General features: G+C 47.4%; 1 protein-coding gene across 3 annotated transcripts; it reads right to left on the bottom strand.

The window, feature by feature from the left end:
* Nucleotides 1-5,995: 5,995 nt before the first annotated feature.
* UBFD1 (ubiquitin family domain containing 1) lies at nt 5,996-22,019 on the bottom strand. Of its 3 annotated transcripts, XR_004248749.2 has the most exons (8): nt 21,669-21,804; nt 21,157-21,486; nt 19,753-19,961; nt 17,151-17,216; nt 16,408-16,513; nt 15,029-15,099; nt 12,072-12,154; nt 8,586-8,731 (listed from the first exon to the last, which is right to left on the bottom strand). XR_004248749.2 is itself a non-coding variant. In XM_032157123.2 (7 exons), exons 1-7 carry the CDS (start codon nt 21,691-21,693, stop codon nt 8,621-8,623), a joined length of 930 nt encoding a protein of 309 aa, XP_032013014.1. In that variant the 5' UTR covers nt 21,694-22,019; the 3' UTR covers nt 5,996-8,620. The 3 variants fall into 3 exon arrangements, 2 of the variants coding, with proteins under 2 accessions (XP_032013014.1, XP_058296812.1); XM_032157123.2 differs by lacking the exon at nt 15,029-15,099 and having other exon boundaries at nt 5,996-8,731; nt 21,669-22,019; XM_058440829.1 differs by lacking the exon at nt 8,586-8,731 and having other exon boundaries at nt 15,049-15,099.
* Nucleotides 22,020-22,031: the final 12 nt, after the last annotated feature.

Here is a 22,031-nt window from a genome sequence, read left to right as displayed (position 1 = left end):
ACACCACTGCTAATTTTTTAAGTTATTTATAGAGATGGGGGTCTCACTGTCTTACCCAGGCTGGTCTCAAACTCCTGGGCTCGAAAGATCCTCCCGCCTCCACTTCCCAAACTGCTGGGATTACAGGCACGAGGCACTTGCACCTGGCCCCTTTTTAGCAATAGAAAGCATATCCTTCTCAGTCATGAAAATCATACATTGTTACACTAGACCTTTTTTTTATTTTTTTCAATACTTGGCAACATATCTTGGAAAACTGCCAAATTGGAGGATAAGGCTCTTCCTCATTGTTTTTTTACAACTGCATTTATTTAACAATAGCTTGAGCACTTACTAAGGACTGGTGATCAAATAGGGAGTAAACAGGCTGTGTGTTATTCCTTTGATTGGAACGTCCAGTAGTTTAGCACTGGGGGTATTTTGGTGATAGTCCCCAAGTTGTTCTGGCTATTTTAAATCCCATGGCAGCTGTACATTTTACCAAAAAAAGCATCTGTGATTGTGTCTGCCTAAGATCACAAAGTCTGACTGTACTGCCACTTGAGTGCCTGCTTTGCTACTATCTTCACCAGACGCCTGCAGTGAAACAGCCCATTCACGTCATCCAATAGCTGGTGTAAGCCCCAAAGAAGCCAGAATGAGAGAGGACATTTACTGGATCTCACACACACAGATCATTCATCCCAAGGCCATTTAGGGTCTGGTTGTTCAAGCAATAGCAAAGGCCTTTCTGTTCTTTCTGCTCTAAGAGCTTATCAGAATGTCCTTTTGAGAGACTTCTGTGCCACTATAGGTAGGCAGCAAACTGGCCAAATGTAGCATTCCAAAGTGTGTGTGAATTCAAGAACAGGGTAAATGGAATTGTATGCATATGGTATTTAATAGCTGCTGAAAACACCTCTGAGGATCTGTGCCTCTGTTGTACACAGTTCCCACTGGGAAAGGGTGGTTTGTGAAGCCTGTCATGACCCGGTCCCAGCCCTGTCTCCAGCCATCCCCACCATATCTCCAGTGGAGCTGCTTCAGTCTTCTCACTGTGTCCTCCATACAGCAAGTTCACTCGCTCGCTCCACACACAAGGAAGTACCCACTGTGTGTTAAGCACTCCTGGAGCCTGAGTACACAGTTTCACACCATATAGTTTGTTTCCCATCTCCAGGAGCTCACCGCCTTGTAAGGGAGATAGGTACAACCTAGGTGGAGCTATCACACTCAGCATCACCAATAATGCAACAAGCCAACCTCCTATGCTGCTCCTGATGTGAGGCACCGAGGTCATGTCACCTCTGAGGCACTCTTGCTAAAATCATCTAACTTGAATCTGATTATGAGGAAACAAATCCAGAAGGTGGGACAGTTTATAAGGCCTGGACTTTAAAAAGTGTCATGAGAGGCCCGGCACGGTGGCTCATGCCTGTTCTGTTAATCCCAGCACTTTGATTTGAGGCCAGGAGTTTAAGACCAGCCTGGGCAATATCGTGAGACCCCGTCTCTTCAAAAAAATTAAAAATTAGCTGAGTGTGGTGTCACATGCCTGTAGTACCAGTTAGTCCCAGATTTGGAGGTTGGGATAAAGAGAGATGGATGGGCAAGAGATTCTGGGAATAAGACGGCAGAACCTGGGAGGATCACTTGAGCCAGGGAATTAGAGGCTACGGTGAGCTATGATTGCACCATGGCACTCCAGCCTGGGCAACAGAGGGAGACTCTGTCTCTAAAAAAGAATTGAAAAATAAATAGGCAGGGTGCAGTGGCTCACACCTGAAATCCCAACACTTTGGGAGGCTGAGGTGGGTGAATCACCTTAAGTCAGGAGTCCGAGACCAGCCTGGCCAACATGGTGAAACCTTGTCTCTACTAAAAATACAAAAATTAGCCAGGCATGGTGGCAGGTGCACGTAATCCCAACTACTTGGGAGGCTGAGGCAGGAGAATCGCCTGAACCCGGGAGGCAGAGGTTGCAGTGAGCCGAGATCATGCCACTGCATTCCAGCCTGGGCAACACAGACTCCATCTCAAAATAAATAAAATAAAATAAAACAGATAAATGGCAGAATCTGATCAGTTGTGTCTAAGCTATCTCCCAACCTACCAGTACTGGGTGAGTTGTGGTCTAAAGCAGGGACCAGAGGATTGGATTTGATGCATTGAATTTGAGGTGTTTGTAGGATACCCGAGCAGGCAACAGATAATGTGCAAGAGTTCAAGAAAAATGTCAGGCTTGGAGTCTGAGCGCTGATGAGGTGCTTCCCCAGTACCGGCTCCCTCCTGCTAAGTTCCCATTGAGGAGTCCCCTCACCCCACTGTAGGAAGTGACTTAAGTGGGAATGATTGGCCCTCTGCCCCTGGGACGAGCACTTAAGTACTTGAGCGTAATGTGAATTCTTCAGGGATGATTTGGTGCTGGAGTTGAAAAGCTAGAACTGAGTGAAAGACTTACCTATCACCTGAAATTCTTTATCAAGTGAATGTGTTACTGTTTTAATTTTTAAAGTGGTAGCCAACTAATAAATAAAACCAATTAAACAAATGTAACTGACAAATGAACTTTATTAATATGCAAAGGTAATTAATAAAGCCAACAAACAAATGCCAAGGTTCAAAGTTTAAAAAAGCAACTCACGCCATGCATGGTGGCTCACGTCTGTAATCCCAGCACTTTGGGAGGCCGAGGCGGGCGGATCACGAGGTCAGGAGATCGAGACCATCCTGGCTAACACGGTGAAACCCCGTCTCTACTAAAAACACAAAAAATTAGCCGGGCGAGGTGGCGGGCACCTGTAGTCCCAGCTACTCAGGAGGCTGAGGCAGGAGAATGGCATGAACCCCAGGGGGCAGAGCCTGCAGTGAGCTGAGATCGCGCCACTGCACTCCAGCCTGGGTGAAAGAGCGAGACTCCATCTTAAAAAAAAAAAAAAAAAGCAACTCACACACCCAAGTTAGTGCTCTGAAGGCACACAGCAAAACCGAGGAAAGAAAAAAATTTGAAAGCAAAATAAAGCAGCTGGGTTCTTTCCTAACTTCTCAAGTACCAGGCAAGTATCTAAGAGCACAGAATTTAGCATCAGGCAAAGCTGGGTTGTGAATCATAGCTTCACTCAGTAACAGGCACGTGATGTTGGCTAAGCCATCTAACTTCTCTGAACCTAAGATTTCCTCTAGTGGCTGAAGTGGGGGTCACAGGAGGGATGTGGTGCAGTGTTGACTATATAATGCAAGTAACATCCTTCACACTGTTAAGACATAAGGAAGGAGCTGATGTCACAGGATCTGAATGCAGAGTGTTCAGAGCAAGTACGTGGTGGAAGAGCGCCCAAAGGTGATGTCCATTCTTCGCTCCAGGGCTGGAGGCCTAGAGAAGCAGCATTTGCCTGGCACATAGCAAGAGGTCAAAACACCCTGCTAGGTGGTCTCTTTTTGAGATGGGAGTTTCACTCCTGTTGCCCAGGCTGGAGTGCAATGGCATGACCTTAGCTCACTGCAACTTCCACCTCCCGGGTTCTAGCGATCCTCCTGCCTCAGCCTGCCTAGTAGCTGGAATTACAGGCATGCGCCACCACGCCTGACTAATTTTGTATTTTTAGTAGACATGGGGTTTCCCCATGTTGGTCAAGCTGGTCTCGAACTCCCGACCTTAGGTATCTGCCCGCCTCAGCCTCCCAAGTGTTGGCATTACAGGCATGAGCCACCCCACTCAGCCTAGAAGTACCAGATAGCAGATACTCTAGGTGGGCATCAGCCAACGTATAGCATGTGACACAATCCCACTGCTCCCCCTCTGCCATGTAGGAGTCAGATCCCTAAGCATCCAGCAGTATTGTTTCAGGATTATGAGGTAATGTGAAAAAGTGAAGAGCTAACCCCCTCCGCCTGCCAGGAAGAAGTGAGACCAGCAGGGACAAACTCCATCACTCTTCATATACCAAGGATTCTGTTTCAGTCCCCTGCCTTTTTTTTTTTTTTTTTTTTTTTTTGAGACAGCATTTCGCTCTGCCACCCAGGCTGGAGTGCAGTGGCACAACCTCACTTCACTGCAGCCTCTGCCTCTGGGGTTCAAGGGGTTCTTGTGCCTCAACCTCCCAAGTAGCTGGGACTACAGGCACCTGACACCACATCTGGCTAATTTTTATATTTTCTAGTAGAGGCAGGGTTTCACCATGTTGGCCAGTCTGGTCTTGAACTCCTGACCTCAGGTGATCCATCCACCTCGGCCTCCCAAAGTGCTAGGATTAAAGGCGTGAGCCACTGTGCCTGGCCGATATCTGTATTTTTTGTAGAGATGGGGCTCCTGCTATGTTGCCCAGGCTGGTCTCAAACTCCTGGGCTCAAGTGATCCTCCCACCTTAGTGTCCAAAGTGCTGCGATTACCGGTGTGAGCCAGTGAGCCTGGCCCACTTTTTGGTAACAGATTTCTTCCTCCCGACTCCTGGGTCTTTATAGCTTGTGGCTAAATCTGTAGCTCCAATCTCAATGTTTTCTAAAACTTGTCCTCGAAGGCTAAATGGCCAGGTGGGGTTGCCCAAGGCACTAGTCAGGAGGTGTGAGTACAGGGAGGCAGCTTCTCTTCCAACATGTGGAGGCCAGGGCCCACCAAGGAGCAGACCATGCTGCTCTAACAGGAGTGTGGCTCACTGTCACACCGGTCACTTTCACCATTTTGCAGAGTAAATGTCAACTGTTTCAGCAGAGAATACATCTGAATATACTTAAAGCAAATAAGACCACAACTGGCAAAGAAATGGCTCCAGGTCCAATTCCAAATGTTGGTTAATCCCCAGTATGGATTAGGCGCATGAAGAATGGGAAGGAAAAAGAGACGCATTAATTATCAAACTTTAATCGATTGACTAATTTTACAGGATAAACAATAAGACAGCTAGTCAAGGTTACACTTTTAAAAAAAAATCCAGCAGCGCAAATCTAATAGACTAAATACGTTCATCTCCTCCCAAACAGGCATTTGATTTAAAAACAGAAACCAGAACAGAGCATACACCACAAGGAAACATGGTACTTACAAATATTGTCAAATAATTCTGCAGAACTCTTTAAGAAAAAAAAAAAAAAAGGTTCTTAGAAATTGAGAAAGCAGTAGAACCACCCAGCCTGGCAGGTCAATCTACCAGATGTTCTGCACGTGAGAGGGCTCCCAACCACCTGTAGCTTCAGAAAGGCCGCCAGGCACTATTACGAAGGAAACAGGTGCAGATCCTAACTGGAGATGACTTTATCACAAAGCCTTAAGACAAAGGGACCATCCTCCTCCAAGACAACAGGTGTGAACAGAGGCAAGGAGCGATAGGAGAGGGCTCCCTCAGCAGATGGGTGGAAAGCAAGCCTGCCTTTGCACGGCCCTTGGCACACTCAATCTACCCCCTTTCCCTTCTCTGCCCCTGGCAAAGAAAGGCTGGGCAAGTGCAAGAGCTCAGAACGGCTCCTCCAGGCACATGGTTAAAGTAAGAGTAAGAGGAAAACGAGCCCCTTCTGGGTGAAATATGGCAACTTTTCTGAGACATGGCAACGAGGCAGAGTTAATCTCTTTGGCCCTCATCAGGTAAAGCAGCAACTAAGGAGCCTACTCAGGGCCTTACGTGGGCCCCTTCTATGTCCACAAGAAAGTGCATCCTTAGCTCAGTTCAACATTTAAAAAGAGCTAACGCTACTTGCAAAAGGCCCACCATGGATTCAAACACTTAATACCAAAGAGGTCCAGCAACTCGCGAGTCTGTCTGCGTTCTGTGATCTGAAGAAGAGCTGAGGGGGGCCTGGCTCACAGGGTCACGTTCTTCTGCCAAGGCGCCTCAGGGAGGGAAAGAAAGGCATGATGATGTCTGTGAGCCAGAACCCGCAGGAGGACCACCGGTACAGATTCTAGAAGACAAAGAAGCCCTCAGGAGGCTCTGACAGGTGTCCAATGTGTAAGAGATGGCCACCCCCTCCATTTCTAGCTTCGAGTCAACACTGTTACAGCCACTCTCCAGAAACCAGCTCTTCCTTTATCCACCTGCACGCCCCCTGCCACAGTGAGGGAAAGATCTGGTCCCTCTGACAGTAAGGAAATTGTATAGAAATTATCCTGAGGAAAAAAAAAAACCACTGTGACGCTACCTAAGAGTAAGAGTATTTCAATTTGCTTACACAGATTCAGTTAGTACACTCCAGACTGTAAGAAATGTATGAAGAGACTGCTCACGGAACTCAATGACTAACCAGTGAATACTACTGTGGCCCAGACACGATCGAAAACACTTCTCCCAGTGGCTTCTGGTGCTATGTCTGCTCTCCCGAGAGCTTCCAGTAAGGTCTTCCATGCAGACAGGGTGAGGAGCCACAGAGCTCAAGATTGTTGAAGCTGATTTAGTGAGCTCTGTAAAGCAATACTCAAACAGCTCCGTACGAAAAGGTGTCATTTACATTATTATTTATATATAGTATCTCGAAGTAAGGAAAAAAGCACCATTTTACTGAAAATAAAAAGGCTCACGCAGGCTTTGGTCCTCCTGAAATGACACCAGCCTGAGTGAGAAGCAGTTGGCCCTTGGGGAGTGGGGAGATGATGGAACGCTTGCTGTCACTGGCAAGAAGGGAGGCCAAGTGGCCCGGTGAGCCACAAGAATGGGGCAATAAGGGGAGCAAGTGGAGGGGCCTCAGAGAGCAGCCAGGCTAGTCTGGGGATGGGGCCACCTGCTCTGAGAGATCAAAAGTAGGTGTGCGGCACTGTCAGGACAAGTCTCTAGGACTGGGGCATTGGTAAACAAAAGGGGCAATGTCTGACCCGAGATGACGTTCTACTTAATGCATCTCATTTCCCCCGAAACCTGTCACCTGCAGACAGAGGCTTGGACAAGTAGCTCAGATGCACTCTCTTCCCCAGGAACTGCAGGCCGACAAGGACAGAAAAGCTGCAATGACTGCTCCTTTCTCAAGGGATGAAAAACAGGCTGTTTCTTGGATGCTGCACTTCACAAATGTACTAATTGCCCCCAAAAAAGCAAAGAGTAGATTTTCCTGCCTAGATGCATCACTTGGCATTGACTACACCATGGAAAGCAAGAGTCTGTCTATGTGGGCTGGATTCCTGAACTACAGCTTAGAAGGGAAGGGCGTAGAATATCATCATTAACTGGCTCACAAGGAATAGTCATCTTGGGCGAACACATGCTAATACGTTTCACAGAATGAGGGGTGACAGCCTAGAATCCAAAATGTGACGTTTGGAACATTTCTCGCCAAACCTTACTATGAGAGCCTGCAACCAGTGAGAGGAGAACTGCAAAGACGGCAGCAGAGAAACAGCAAACAGCACAAAGGAGATAATTTACCAAGAGACTTTCCCTCCTTTCAGAGGCAACCAAGCCAGAAGGAGATGACAGAAGTTCACGTGTACAAAGAACAGAAGGGCTAAAACCAGAAGAAGGTGAGCTAATCATGAAAGCAATTTATCCCATTCTTGTTGTTCAATAACATTGGCCAACCTGCTAGGGTCAGATGTCTTCTTCAGAAAGGCAACATCTCTGAATCTGGGATAAAGGACACTTGAACTGAACGCATGAGCAGAAGGACCCAATGGAGAAGCGTAATTTAAATCATCCTTGGACTGCTTAAGAATTTCTTGAAAACTTCCAAAGAAAGAAGGTTATCTGGAGCTGCAGCTATATGGCTGTATAGTCTATCTTCTACCTGGCTCCTCCTAGAAGAGGCCTTTGTCTGCTTGGGAGCTGGGGCTGTTGAGTGGCACAGCCCAGGCACAACCATGCCAGGCTGGGCCTCTAGGCCAAGCTCAGTGAGGGGTGCAGACAATCATCCAACCAGCAATGAACTCCTTGGAGATGGGGGCCCAAAGGGCAAGACGTTTAAACAGGAGTCACTGGGAGATCCTCTGCTGCTCAATGAACACCACAGCAAGTGTGAGAGCTCCCTGCCCAAGACTGAGCAGCTCTTCCTCTCCCACCGTGCGTTCACAGGCAGCAGCAGCACGGCGGGAAGGAGCCCAGGAAAGGAAGCGTTGATGAGGTACCAAAAGAGGAACTGACATCTTTGGGTTCTTAAAACAAAAACTCAAATCGAGGAAGCGAGAGAATGAAAAAGGGAAAGAATTAAATCTGAATCAATGGACAGAAATATATGGCTTACTAACCCCCCCCATTTTGCATACAATTTTATACAAAAAAGGAAAAAAAAAAAACACCCCAACTCATTGCAATGCAGTCCAAATGTTTGCAACCAAAGATGTATGAAAATATTTCATATTTGCTTTTTTTTAAAAAAGCAAAGCTTTTGATCATTCCCTTGTCAACATAATTGGCAGATCTACTCTCAAACACACTTAAGAGTATTCCACACAACATGTTCGGAATTCAGATTTATTGATTTCCATTGTATTGACTTTAAAAATGGTATGAAGCTGACTGCAAGAAAGGGAACTGGTAATTTTAAGTTAAAATTAAGCTAATGGTGAAAGTACATCACCTCTGGCTTCAGTCACCACATCACCTCAGATTGAATATAGATTTTTTTATGAACAAAGTTCCAGAACTCTGAAATCCAGGGATGCTGCAGGCTTCTCCCGGCAATGTCCTTCACTTCGGGTCAGTCTCCTGGGCCAGAGGTGAAAGTGCTTTCAAAAATACTGCCATTTCCCCAGCACAGTGTCTTTGATTGCATCCACATATTGAGTTGGAACCCAGTACACCCAGTAGTAAGAGGCTTCCGTGGGGCCCAACTGAAACGCCTGGAAGGGAAAAAGGAAAACCAAGCGGTACTTTAGAGGTCGGGAGACCAAGCAGGCAGGACAAACATGGGGGAGGGCTGGGATGTGAATTAATTAAAAAGGGAAGAAAAACCAAACAAAACTTTGCACGTGGGGAGCATTCTCCTAACCAAAAACAAAAACAGGCAGGGTGAGAGTTAAGCTGAGCCAACCCTAAAGCAGCAGTTCTCAAACCTGAGTGGTCATCAGAGCCACCAGGAGGGCTTGTTGGAACATGGATCAGCAGGCTCCAACCCTGTGAAGTTTCTAATTTGGGGAGGTCTGGGCCTGAGAAACTAGCAGGCTCCCAGGTGATGCAACACTACTGATCCAGGGACCACAGTTGGAGAAATGCTGCCCTAGAAAACCTGTCACACATGCCCAAGAAAATAGGTATGAATGTTCATTGCAGCACTGTCTGAAACCACAAAAACCTGGGGCAACCTACATATCCATCAGTAAGGGAATGCAGAATTCCAAGTGACAAGGCTTAGTCACACCAATACTGGAGCTCTTTTTAAAGAGGTATCAACTGGGTCCATATGGATCTACAGTTAATACTGACAGATTCTTATGTTGAACCAAAGAAAAGCAAGCTGTAGAACAATACATGATACCATTTACGAAAACTGGAAGCACAAAACAGTACTCCATCTTGTTCGTGATACACGTGTAAATCAAAGAATGGATAGATGGGAAGGACGCACATGACACATGACGATGGTAATGGGGGGAGGGGAAGACAGTGGGGCCATCATTGCTGTGAATAAACTTTATTTCTTTTATTTAAAAAAATTAAAGCAAATTACAAAATATTTATAATTGCCACTTCTCAGTGATGGATATATGGGTTTGTGATGGTTATTCTCTTTCTTTTCTGTATTTTATTTTTATTTTTTCTGAGCTGGAGTCTCGCTCTGTTGCCCAGACTGGAGTACAGCGGTGCAATCTCGGCTCACTGCAACCTCTGCCTCCCACTTTCAAGCGATTCTCCTCCCTTAGCCTCCCAAGTAGCTGGGATTACAGGTGCGTGCCACCATGCCCAGCTAAATTTTTATATTTTCAGTAGAGACAGGGTTTCACCATGTTGGCAAGGCTGGTCTTAAACTCCTGACCTCAAGTGACTCACCTGCCTCAGCCTCCCAAAGTGCTGGGATGGAAATGAAAAAGCACAGCCACAGTTTTCCAACTGTGAACGATGACATGTTAATTTAGCAGAGAAATGGCATCTGCCCAAAGAGATAACTAAGTACTTTCATTAGGACAAAGGTAAAGATGTTTGGAAAAGAGAAGGGGGCTACTAGAGCTATCCTCTGCCAGAAATAACTCAAGAGAAATGAACACTTCAATGAAATACTAAGTCATTACCCGTCCACACCAATTCCTCCAAAGACGTCCGAAACAGTCCACTCAACTTCCTTGGACTCCCTACCACCAGGCTGCTTGAAAATTCAGGCTACAAACCCTACAGGGTGTGACTGGCAACACAAACTATTCAAAAAGGAGTGATGGGGCCCAGTTAAAAATATTCAAGTCCAACTGTTTTGTTTGTTTGTTTTTTGAGACGGAGTCTCTCTCTGTCACCTAGACTGGAGTGTGGTGGCACGATCTCTGCTCACTGCAACCTTCACCTCCCAGGTTCAAGCAATTCAAGCAATTCTCCTGCCTCAGCCTCCTGAGTAGCTGGGATTACAGGTGCCCGCCACCACGCCCGGCTAATCTTTGTAATTTTAGTAGAGATGGGGCTTCACCATGTTGGTCGGGCTGGTCTCGAACTCCTGACCTCATGAACCACCCACCTCAGCCTCCCAAAGTGCTGGGATTACAGGCATGAGCCACTACGTCCGGCCCAACTGTTAAAACAGAAAAAAATAACTGACCAGGCCAAACCAATCTGTCTGCAATCCTTGTAATAAAGACTACAGAGAGAGGGCTGGGCATGGAGGCTCACGCCTGTAACCCCAGCACTTTGGGAGGCTGAGGTGGGCGGATCACCAGGTGAAGAGATTGAGACCATCTTGGCCAACATGGTGAAACCCCATCTCTACTAAAAATACAAAAATTAGCTGGGTGTAGTGGCGCGAGTCTGTAATCCCCGCTACTCAGGAGGCAGAGGCAGGAGAATCGCCTGAACCTGGGAGGCGGAGGTTGCAGTGAGCCAAGATAGCGCCACTGCACTTCAGCCTGGTGACAGAGCGAGATTCTGTCTCAAAAAAAAAAAAAAAAAAAAAGACTAGAGAGAGAGTAGGGGTGGAATGGCTGCTAGGGGACATCATCACTTCCAGAAGACAAAACCCCAGGAGCCCCGCAGCCTAGGGACTGCACTCCCAGGTACAGCCTTGCTACAGCAGCACTAGGCAGGATGCCAACAGGGCTGCCTCCCTTGCCCACCATACTTTAAGCCCCTTTGATTTTTTTTCTATAGCAAGAGGATCTTCCAACACATCTCTCTGCCTGGGACTTGTTATCCCAATCTACTGGTCAAACCACTAGTTCCTTCTTTTCCCTGGGATGGGCTGATGTGGCTTCATCACTATAGGATGGACACTGAAAGGCCTGCCTCCTTGGATGAACAGTGGCAGGAGGCCCCGCCCTCACATTACAGCTCCTCAGGCCAGGCCCCTGATGGGCAACTGCAGGACCAACTTTGTTATCAATGTGGCTCCTCCAAAGAGCGCTGGGAAAATTTTGGAAACTTTGCCTAAGCTGCTCATTTTACTGGATGAATGAATTTTTTGCTTTGTTCTGCAGGCCTGCGGAACACCTCCAAACACTGTGTCTTGGGAAAGAGTAGCCTGCTCTCTGCAGAGTGGGCTCTATGCAGAACAGATGCTCCACAGAGCCCGTCCTCCCCATGAGGCCCTCAGCCACTGGGCCTGGAAGAGCGGCATCATTATTACAGAAAAGAGGCTGCCTGGTGCCCTCACCAACACCAAGGCTAAGGGCAAGTTTTGTTTTATAAGCAAGACAAAACTTATAATGAAAACCCACAAGCCATTCCTCCTCTTTATATTTATTTTCCTGGTCTAGAAACAACACATGACAAGAGGGAGGCAAGAGAGACTTTTCTAAAAGAGGTAAGAGAAAACATATTCCCTTTAAACTGATGGAAGGTGTGTGTGGGGGGGTGCAAAATAAACAGAACTAGGAATAGAGGCCATGGATTCAGTTCCAAGTAGATGAAGAAAACATCAGGGTCTTAAAAAAGTGCATCTTCTGGAGACTGAGTTTTCTTCCATTAAACAAGCTCAGTTAAAACTGTTTCCTGCCAGGTGAAGTGGGAGTCTAGTGAGAGAGGCTGGACTCAGCCAGCGCTACTTACCATCATGTGGTAGTCTTCATGTCCTTCGATAGGTTCACTGACCACATTTTTTATGGAGCCCATGGGCAATTTCTCAGTCCGCTCTAAGTTGAGAGGGATTACAGTGATTATTCAAAGGGCCCTCCTGTTCTAACTCCTCTGACTCAGCAGTCCCTCATCAAGGCTGGTGGCTGCGGGATCTACAGTAAACTCAAGTGACTGGCGCCATGCCCTCTGGGGACAACACGACAGGGTCTTCTGACCAGTGCACATAGGGCTTTGTGTGAGAGCTGGGAACTCTGTAGGAGCAAGTGGGAAACTGGGTTTGGCAAAGGTATAGTAAAGGTCTCTGAGGGCAGAAATGTATCTTCCCTGGGATTATTTTTTAAGTCTGATGGTTAATAAATATCCAAGAAAGGCCGGGCGCGGCGGCTCACGCCTGTAATCCTAACACTTTGGGAGTTAGGATTTGGCCACGGTGGGTAGATCACCTGAGATCAGGAGTTCGAGACCAGCCTGGCCAGCATGGTGAAACCCCGTCTCTACTAAAAACACAAAAAATTAGCCAGGCGTGGTGGTGGGCACCTATAATCCCAGCTATTCAGGAGGCTGAGGCACGAGAATCGCTTGAACCCGGGGGGCAGAAGTTGCAGTGAGCCGAGATCATGCCACTTGACTTCAGCCTGGGCCAAAGAGCGAAACTCCATCTCAACAAAAAAATAATAAATATAAAATAAATAAATAACCAAGAAATTCCTTCGTAACCTTATGCGAGCCCAGCATTGGCTAAGGTCTTGGGCAGTAGGGAGAGTCAAGAGGCCTAAGAACAAAGAGGCAACATGTTCCCCTGTGGTTCTCACAAGGGAAGGGGAGTGGCCTGGGTTTTAGGGCTAGATTCTACACCACTACCCTGCTCCCTTCCCCCACCTCCCTCCTCGACTCCTCCGCACTCTATTCACACACTTTTATGAAGTTCTCTTAAAACATTTATAACCTCTTGTGATTAACACTTGAGATACCACTGATCACATGGGGTCAGAAGACATTGAGGCAAGTTTGAGGAGGATGGCAGGTAAGAGAGGGCGGCAGCAAGGGATGCCTGGAGTGAGATGAGACTGCCAGGAGTGAGCCAAGTGAAGCGGGACTGGGTGAGGTCAGGGGAGGCGAGGTGCATCTGCACAATGGGACATGGCCACCCTGGAGCAGCAGACACCTCAGGGATGGGGGCGCAGGGGGATGGGGGGAGGCTCAGCAAACAGCTAAACCAAGTGGAAAAAAACTTGCAGCCTTTGCAGAAAGAAAAATCTGGAAAGGTAGAGTCTAAAAATAGATAAGTTGGCCAAACAGACTAGGAATTTAGAGACCAGGGTTCTGGTCTAGCTGGGGACTTAAGACATTTTACTTCAGTTCTGTGGGCCTCAGTCTCTGAAAAATGGGGGCTGGGAAGAAGGGACCTGAAGATGTTTATTTAGGTTTGGACTTCTAGTGGCTCTACAACGGTGGGCCCTAAAGCAGGACCTGGGCAGCAGTTGTCTTTAAGATGGAAACTTTTAAAACACCTTTCATCCTGAAATGTCTGGAGATTTCACAAAAATATACAACAGATTTCTGGCTTCTTTTGAAAACTCCAAAAATTGGGCAATTCTGGACCTACACTCCTGATCACTACATCAGACCTTCAGCCAGATTCAACTTTCCTACAAGCAGGGTACATGCTCTCCTCCAGCAGCTTCCAGTTTCCTGCCTGGAGCTTGTTCTCATTCTTTTGAGGCTGTTAGTACTGCCTCCTCCTACACAAGCTAGCAGAGTTTAGTCAAGAGTAGCAGCCCTTAAGGGTCACTTACTCAGCAAAGCGCCCCACGGAGAGGCCAACTCGCTGCTGGGATGGTAATTCCATAGCCGCTTCTTCTTGCCAGCAGAAAGACGAAGCCAGTGGCTAGTAGCCAACTCCCAGAACAAGCTGTCCTCTTATGAGTGCTTATGACACTTAGGTAACAGGACTGGGCAAGTGGCAAGAGTGCCTGCCCCTTGGGCTCCAGAGGTACAGTGCTATGGGTGGGAATGAAAGTCTTAACCTTGTTCAACCCTAGAAAACATGAGTAGTTCTGGCCATGCTCCTCAACACAACTGGTGAGTAAGGAGACTTTCAAGGGCTCAGAAGCCCCAACATATTAAGCTTCTTCTAGAGCTCTACCTTTAGGCCAAAGCAGGAAGGCGGCTACTCCTACTAGCAAAAAGAAAACCTCCAATACAGGCTCAGGAAGTTCTTGTTCTATCAGTTCCTGCAGTTATGATGTGTTCCCTATACAACTTCCTGACACAGAAATATTCCCCGAGGAACCAACGAGCACTTACAGACTTAGTTCCCATCCAGACTTCTCTGCCTGCACCTATCCTCATGGCAGGGTCTTTCCAGGTCAGCCTTAGCAACTGCCTTCAATGAGGCTGCCCACAAGCAAAAGTAGAGGTCCAGCAAGAGACAGGAAGTCTATGCACTTCAGCAAGTGAATGTGATGAGACAGAACTAAGCAAAATCACCTGCAAAGTCGACAGAGGCTGGGCAGCTTACTACTGATAAGGGGAAGATGGACAGGCTCTGCAGAAGAGAATGATCTAGCAGAGGGTTCAAAGGCCCTTGCAAAAACTGGGGGGAACCCTCAGATATTCTGCAAAACTTGCTTTGACCATGCAGTTAGAGTTGAATGTGAAATGAAGAAAATAGCAAGTTATCATAAAATTGATAGAAAACTCAAGCATTTTTGGCATTTCAATTTTTGTTCATTTTAACAATCAGTATAGGGTTGAACACTGATTTTTGTGTTTTAGATGATTAAAAACTCTCTCTCCCCACCACCCCTGCCCCGATTATTCTCCATAAAACTTGGTCCCATTTTAAGTGGAGTCTCACTAAATGGTCTGTCCCTGAAACCAGTGAACGTCAGATGATGGGACCCCCTATACTTCTCTTTAGCATTTACCTCGAACACTGAATACCTACAGTGCTGGCCAGAAACAGGTGATTTAGGCATGTTCGGTTCCCTCCAGGAATCTAACAGGGGGACAGACAAGTCAGAGAGTAATGAGTGCTCTGGGAATATAAACGAAGCGCTCTATGAACAGAAGCGGCAGCAAGTCATTTGGAGGGTGGGGGGAGAATCAAGGAAGGCTTCATTCGGAAAGGACATTTAAGTAGGGCCTTGGTAGATTTTATTAATAACAAGGAATGGGAAGAAGGCATTCCAGGTAAGGGCACAGCATGAGCAAAGACAAGGAGCTGTGCAAAGCACACTGGGAGCTTCACAGAGAGATGCAGCTGAAATACACAGAGGACCACAGGGCAAACCGGCCAGAAGCTGGAACCAAAATTTAAACTAAGGCCCAGTGTTGAGAACACTGAACGCTATGGTTAGGCATTTGAATGTGTCCTTAAACAGCCAAAGGTCCTTGAGCACGGGTACCCAGGATAAAAAGCAGTAGGTAAGATGGACAGGACAGAAGAATACACAGATGGGGCAGTGAAACAGAGTAACTTGCTTTGAACAGACCAAGTTTAAAGATGCTTGGGAACTTTAACTGGCACAACAGTGTGGCAAAGAAAAGGACAGACAGTTCTGCAGTGTAACTGACAAGACTTTGTAACCATCTGGGGGAAGGGAGAGGGAGGACAGTCAGAGACACTTCCCAGCAAACAGCAAGGCTGATCCAGACACCGTGCACAGGCAGGGGTGGGGCAGGCAGAGGGCAACCAGGCGGGGAGGGAGAGGCAGATTCCTCGGCAGCGGTTAGGAAAACTTCACCTACTATAGGGTCAAACTCTGACCTACAGGGGCCAGGCAGGTGACAAATGAACAAAGCTGGCTACTTCTAAGATAAATGGGACCATGAGGACTGTAGTATGGCCCACTGGAAACCACCACTCGGCTCTAGTGGATCGATGCCATGTGAGAATGCAGGCCCCAAAGGGCCAGATCATTTGAGTTTTCAAGAGAAGCCAAAAAAAAAAAAATCAGATTAAGTGAAATCTCCCAATTTTTACAGATTGTGTGTCATCCCACAAAACATTTTTCTGTGGACCAGATTTGGCCCTTGGGCCACGTGTTTGGGACCTCCGAATCTGTGTGCAACTGAAGAGCCAATGTTTGGTGGATCAGCCCTGAGATCAGACTGAAAACAATGAGGGAAAAGGGTCCAAACAAAAGGCGAACGTCTAAAAGCAAATTTAAAAGCCAGAAGCAAGCAAAGCACAGTGGAGAGAGAGAGGTTTCAGGAGGAGGGGCGGAATCGCACTCTAAAATATGAGTGCTGCTGGGTGCCAGAGGCAGGCAGTGGGCCAGCAAGGAGGCGAGGAAGAACATACCTTTAGTGCCAATCCACAGCTGGTCTTGTTCTAGTTTAAAGGTGAGTCTCACTTTTCCTCCAGATTTATTGTACATGCCAGACAGCGGTACCGTTGGCAGGCGCTCCTGAAGGCACAAGAGCATGGTTAAGAGATGGAGGGCTGGCCGGGCGCCGTGGCTCACGCCTGTAATCCCAGCACTTTGGGAGGCCGAGGCGGGCGGATCACGAGGTCAGGAGATCGAGACCATCCTGGCTAACACAGTGAAACCCCGTCTCTACTAAAAATACAAAAAAATTAGCCGGGCGAGGTGGCAGGCGCCTGTAGTCCCAGCTACAAGGGAGGCTGAGGCAGGAGAATGGCGTGAACTCCAGCCTGGGTGAAAGAGCGAGACTCCGTCTCAAAAAAAAAAAAAAAAAAAAAAAAAAAAAGAGATGGAGGGATGGTCTGGAAAAAAGAGAAGGGGGCCAGGCGCGGTGGCTCACGCCTGTAATCCCAGCACACTGGGAGGCCAAAGCGGGTGGATCACCTGAGGTCAGGAGTTGGAGGCTAGCCTGGGCAACATGGTAAAACCCCGTCTCTACTAAAAATACAAAAATTAGCCAGGTGTGGTGATGCACCCCAGCCTGGGCGACAGAGCAAGACTCCGTCTCAAAAAAAACAAAAAAAAAAGGGAAAAAAGAGAAGGGACAGGATTGGAGGAACCTCAAGTCAGACGGTGGGGCTGCCTCATTTTCAGAATGCTCGCAAGAAATCCGCCTTACCTGGGCACCCTTAACAGATGGCATCACATCTTCAGGTTTTCCTTTATCCAACACTTTCCTGTGTTGCTGTAAGTCAGAAGAGAGAATGAAATGAAACAGCTGACTACATTTAGTCGTGTTACTATTCCCTTGAAAGAGAGGATGAAGAAAGCCTTAGTGTTTTGGCTCAAAAGCTTTTAATGACAACAGACTATGGATCCTTTGAAACTATAGCACAGTGCTGTCCAGCAGAACTTTCTGGGAGGGTGAGTATGTTCGTACCTGTGCTAGCCACTACCTACTGCTGTGACTATTACACACTTGAAATGCAGCTACTATGACTGAGGAACTGAATTCTTAATTTCATTTTAACCAGCCACATGTAGCTTGCTACCATATTAGATATCAAAGTTCTACAGCAAACGGGATTTCCAGATTGCCCTTTTCCCTCAAAAAAAAAAAAAAAAAAAAAAAATCGCCACTGAAATGATTAAACCATCAAACTAAAGAGGGCGACAAAGGGTGTTGCTTTCCTAGCAGACAAAAGATGGCACCCACCTTTTTCAACTTAAACTTCCAGAGAACACTATAAGATGCTGGTAATCCATCTAACTGCCTAGAAGGAGCAGTTCTTCAACAAATGGAGACCCAGCCCATCGCCGAAGTTTTCCCCACTGCCCTACCCTTAACTCCAGCTAAACAGGAACCTGGAAGAGCCACCTTTCAGAAAGAAATGCTTATTACTCTATAACCTGACATCAAGAAGCCTCTAAACTCCACCCCTACCGCCTGCCCCAAGAACTCTGAGGCAGCTCTTTAAGGATTCTAAGTTCAGGGCCCCTTAAACAGCTCTCCTGCCTGGCCCAAATGCCTGAGTCTTCTTTCTTCTCCATCTGTGGCCTTATAGGCACAGCCACTGCTTGGTAAAGCTGGAACTAGGGGACAATGAATGGATAGAAGATAACAATTTAATCAAATGTAAGCACTAGGCAGCCACAAGCCACCCCAAATCCTCACTGGCATGGTGGAATCCCTCTGAGAGGAATAAACTCAGCACTGCCAGACTGCTAGCAAAAAGTCACTCCAGACATCAGCCCCAGACCCCTTAATAAGCTGATAAAAAGGCAAGGGACTATCTCCCTCTCATTAGGTCATGCGATGCGTCATAATTGGCCTCAATGAAACACAGCAGCATGGGCTGGAAGTACAATTCGAGTCATACCTTTCAAGTACCTTTTTAACAAGATTTCCTGTACCGTGGAGAACAGTTCTAGGCCTGTTAAGCTACCATCAGTAACTAAAAGCCTGTATTTAAGAGGCATGTTATGCTCCAAGGGTGTGATCAGTGCGACCACTCCTATCTGACGTGCTCACATTTCACTATTTCATACATGTGGCAAAGGAAAATAGGAATATGAGAAGAAACTCAATTGGTTTCAAGACACTGCGACCCCATATGTGGGGGTGAAGTCTCCAAATCAACACCTTTTAGATAATTAATATAGGTTTACAACCCCTTATCTGAAACCCTAGAGTTTTGAACTTTCAGGGTTTTGGAAGTTTTATAAAGATAATATTGCTTTCAAATACATAACAATCTTCTCTGTGGGGTCTGGGGCAATACCTTGTCACCAAAGAGGAAAATTCACACTAATTCTGGTCAGGTTTTGCTGTTAAATTTACAAAAACACTTTTCGTTTTTATACTCCTTTGGGGTTTTGGAAGCACACATGGGGGATTATGGATCTGGAACACAAACTGTGTCCTTCTTTTACTGTTGGTCATATATCTTAGTGTCTATGGTCACTAAATGATGTTGATTCAAGTTGATCTACTCTACTTGGGACACAGTTGAGAATACCTGTTTTCCTTGGAACACTAGGAAGAATGATCAGGAGGCTACACAACAATCAGTAGAATTTGCCAGGTAAAAAGATAACAAGTGATGATTCTTACAACCTGTTCCTTCCATAGTAAAATAATCTCACTTTTCCTCATTACATAAAAGAATGTTAATGGCTATGATGAGCAAAAGACAAGGCAGGATCTCTTGCAGCCAAAAGAACAGAGAACGTAAACAATCAAGCTCCTATTTCATAGATCAGGACAAAAAAATAAATAAACAAAACCATCAGTGTAGTTGTCTTCCTACTCAGCTTCATTCAGCTTCCTGAAACGGTCAGTTTTAGAGGAACCTCCGAGAGTTGTTGATTTCCATGCCTGGCCAGGCTTGTTGACTTGGGGAAAGCCACAAACCAAAAAGCCAAATGTAAACACTTGTACAAAATGAGGGCTTACTTCTAGCACTGGTAGTTTTCTCTGGCACTAAATAGGAGAGAGAAACCCATGTCTGATTCCTTTCAACACATGGTCTGAAGCCTCCCTTTACCAAGGTCTTATCCTAAAGTAGGTAGACTTGAGACACACTGACCCGCCAGATGAGACAAAGTTGCAAATCTCAGGTAGTTGTCACCTCCACTCTGCGGCACCCAACTGCTGCCATAAATTTCCATCATGGGCCCTGTCCAAAAAGGAGCTTATTCTAGGGAGAATATAACCAGCCAAGGCTCAAGAGGACAAAGCCTCAAATTTCTCAGGACCAGGAAGCACAAGATGGACTCACTTTCTGCCTGCAGAGAGGCTCCTTCTTGTTCTCTTCGGCCTTTGCATCCTGCTGCGCAGCATCTTTGGGTGTGTTTACTGCTAAAACATCATTGATGGTGGAGCCAACCACCATGATCTTGGCCCCACTGGTCACTTTTATTTCTCTCAATGTTTTATCCTCGGGGACGAGTCCCTTATACATGACTTTCTGCATGGCAGGCGGGAGACCTTGGGAAAAGGTAGAAGGTGGACAGTGAAAGGAAGGAAGGAAAGAAAAATGTATGGATACTACACAGCTATTTAGTAACAGACCAAAAAGTGAATACTGACTCCACCACCTATTAGCTTTGTGAACTTGGGAGATTTACAACCTCTGAACCCCTCAGTTTCTAGAACTGTAGAAGACTTACAAGAGTAAATCCTTCTGTACGACTTGTTTCAAGGATTAAGAGACCAATGTGGGGCATTTAGTACGGTGCCTAGCATTCAGTAATTGTCCAATAAGTATTAGCTCTCATTCTTTCCAAGTTGTTCCTCAGTCATCTGAATCATTCAAATATTAAGTGAGAATCCACAGGCATCAGAGCTACAGAAGCCAATAGAGACAAAACTCCTGTTCTTAATGGAGTTTACAAGGCTACATGTAGAAATCTTCAAAAAAAAAAAAAAAAGTTCAAGGCCAGGAGTGATGGCTTATGCCTGTAATCCCAGCACTTTGGGAGGCCGAGGAGGACGGATAAAATAAAAAAAATTAGCCAGGCGGGGTGGCAGGAGCCTGTAATCCCAGCTACTCGGGAGGCTGAGGCAGGAGAATCGTTTGAACCTGGGAGGTGGAGGCTGCAGTGAGCCGAGATCGTGCCAGTACACTCCAGCTTGGGCAACAGAGCAAGACTCCGTCTCAAAAAAAAAAAAAAAAGAAAGAAAAAGAAAAAAGAAATTTCAGATGGCAAAGAGCTATAAACAAGGTAAAATTAAGAAACATAATCAACTGTGAAAAACCAGCATCAAAATCAATAGCAATGTTTCCTAAACCTCACTTAGAAGAATTACCTAAGATATTTGCTAAAAATAAATTCCTGGCTACATCCCAGACTCACTGAATCAGAATCTCCTGGGAAAGGGCCCGGAAGCTGTAAAACAAGTGCCTTAGGTGATTTTTTAATTAGAGACGTTAGAGCAACATTAATGAGAAACTGGGGCCTAAACGTCAGACTTCGGCTTCCATCCCAGCTCTGCAACTTACTAGCTCTATAAACTTGAGTCTCTTTCCCCAGCTGAGTAATGGGCATCCAAGTATCCTTCAGAAGATTGCTGTGAGGATGGGGGGACCTGATGCAAGGAAAGCCACCAGATGCCTAGCAGGGTGCAAGGGCCATCAGGAGGCGGGGTGGGGAAGACTGGCTGTCAGCGCCACAGGAATTACCTGTAATCGAGTGGATCTTCTGTTTCAGCTCGGAACCTGTGCTGTCCAGGGGGAACTTCACGTCATGCTTGGTCTTGTTCCAGATGATCTTCAAGTCTACCAGCTCCCTGCCCGCGCAGCCGCCTGCGTCTTCGCCGTTGCTGACCGAGGCCTGGGCTGCGGGGTTCCCAGGGGGCTGGGCCGGGGCCGGCTGCATGCTGCCTCGTGCGGCGCCGGAGTCCTCCGCCGCCGCTCCCGCCGCGGCTTCAGCCTCCACGCAGTTGAGGGGCCGCGCGGGAGCCTCAGTCGCCACGGTCTCGGCCTCCGTGTCCATGCCAGGTTCCTCCATGCCTGCAAGGGGGTTAGGGGGTGGGCGCTCGCCGCGGGCTGGGCTTGGGAACGGACGCTGTCCGGGCGCCGCCGGACCTCCGTTCCCGAGCCGCGGTTCTCCCTCCCGGGCCGGGCCGCATCCCCCAGAGGAGCGCCCGCAACCTCAGCCCGGGCCCGGCGCCCGCTACCCCCGCCGCACTCACCATCCGGGGCCCCGGCCGCCGCCATGATGATTGTGTACAACACCCACCGCTCCCGCAGAGGCCGCTGGGAAGAGGCGAGCTGGCTGAGATTGGCCCCCGCAGCAGCCCCTAATCTCTCACAGCCCGGCCGGAAACAGGTGGAGGTTTCTATGGAGACCCGCCTCCTCCGCTCACTGGTCCGGCCCCTGCCACGCTTTCGCTTTCCCAAGCCGAAGGGGGCGGGTCCGGGAAATAGCCCTTTCTCTGGGCTCTGCCCTCTGGTGGCGAGTGCGGCCGCAGCCGTCCGGGGGGACGTGGGCTTTCGCGCTAGGAGGCCTGTGACTTTAAGGGGCAGGGCTGCTCTGGCTGTGGCGGAGGTCGATT

Source organism: Hylobates moloch, unplaced genomic scaffold (assembly GCF_009828535.3).
Source record: "Hylobates moloch isolate HMO894 unplaced genomic scaffold, HMol_V3 SCAFFOLD_6, whole genome shotgun sequence".
Classification (NCBI taxonomy): Eukaryota; Metazoa; Chordata; class Mammalia; order Primates; family Hylobatidae; genus Hylobates; species Hylobates moloch.
This window is presented reverse-complemented; position numbering and strand designations above follow the sequence as displayed.

Bases quoted from the DNA above. Each gene is read 5' to 3' on its own strand.
- UBFD1 (XM_032157123.2), bottom strand. From the start codon at position 21,693: ATGGCGGCGGCCGGGGCCCCGGATG. The intron at 21,487-21,668 runs GTGAGTGCGGCG...ACCCCCTTGCAG, and splicing joins GGCGGCCGGGGCCCCGGATG to GCATGGAGGAACCTGGCATG. The intron at 8,732-12,071 runs GTAAGTAGCGCT...TTTCCCTTCCAG, and splicing joins ATGAAGACTACCACATGATG to GCGTTTCAGTTGGGCCCCAC.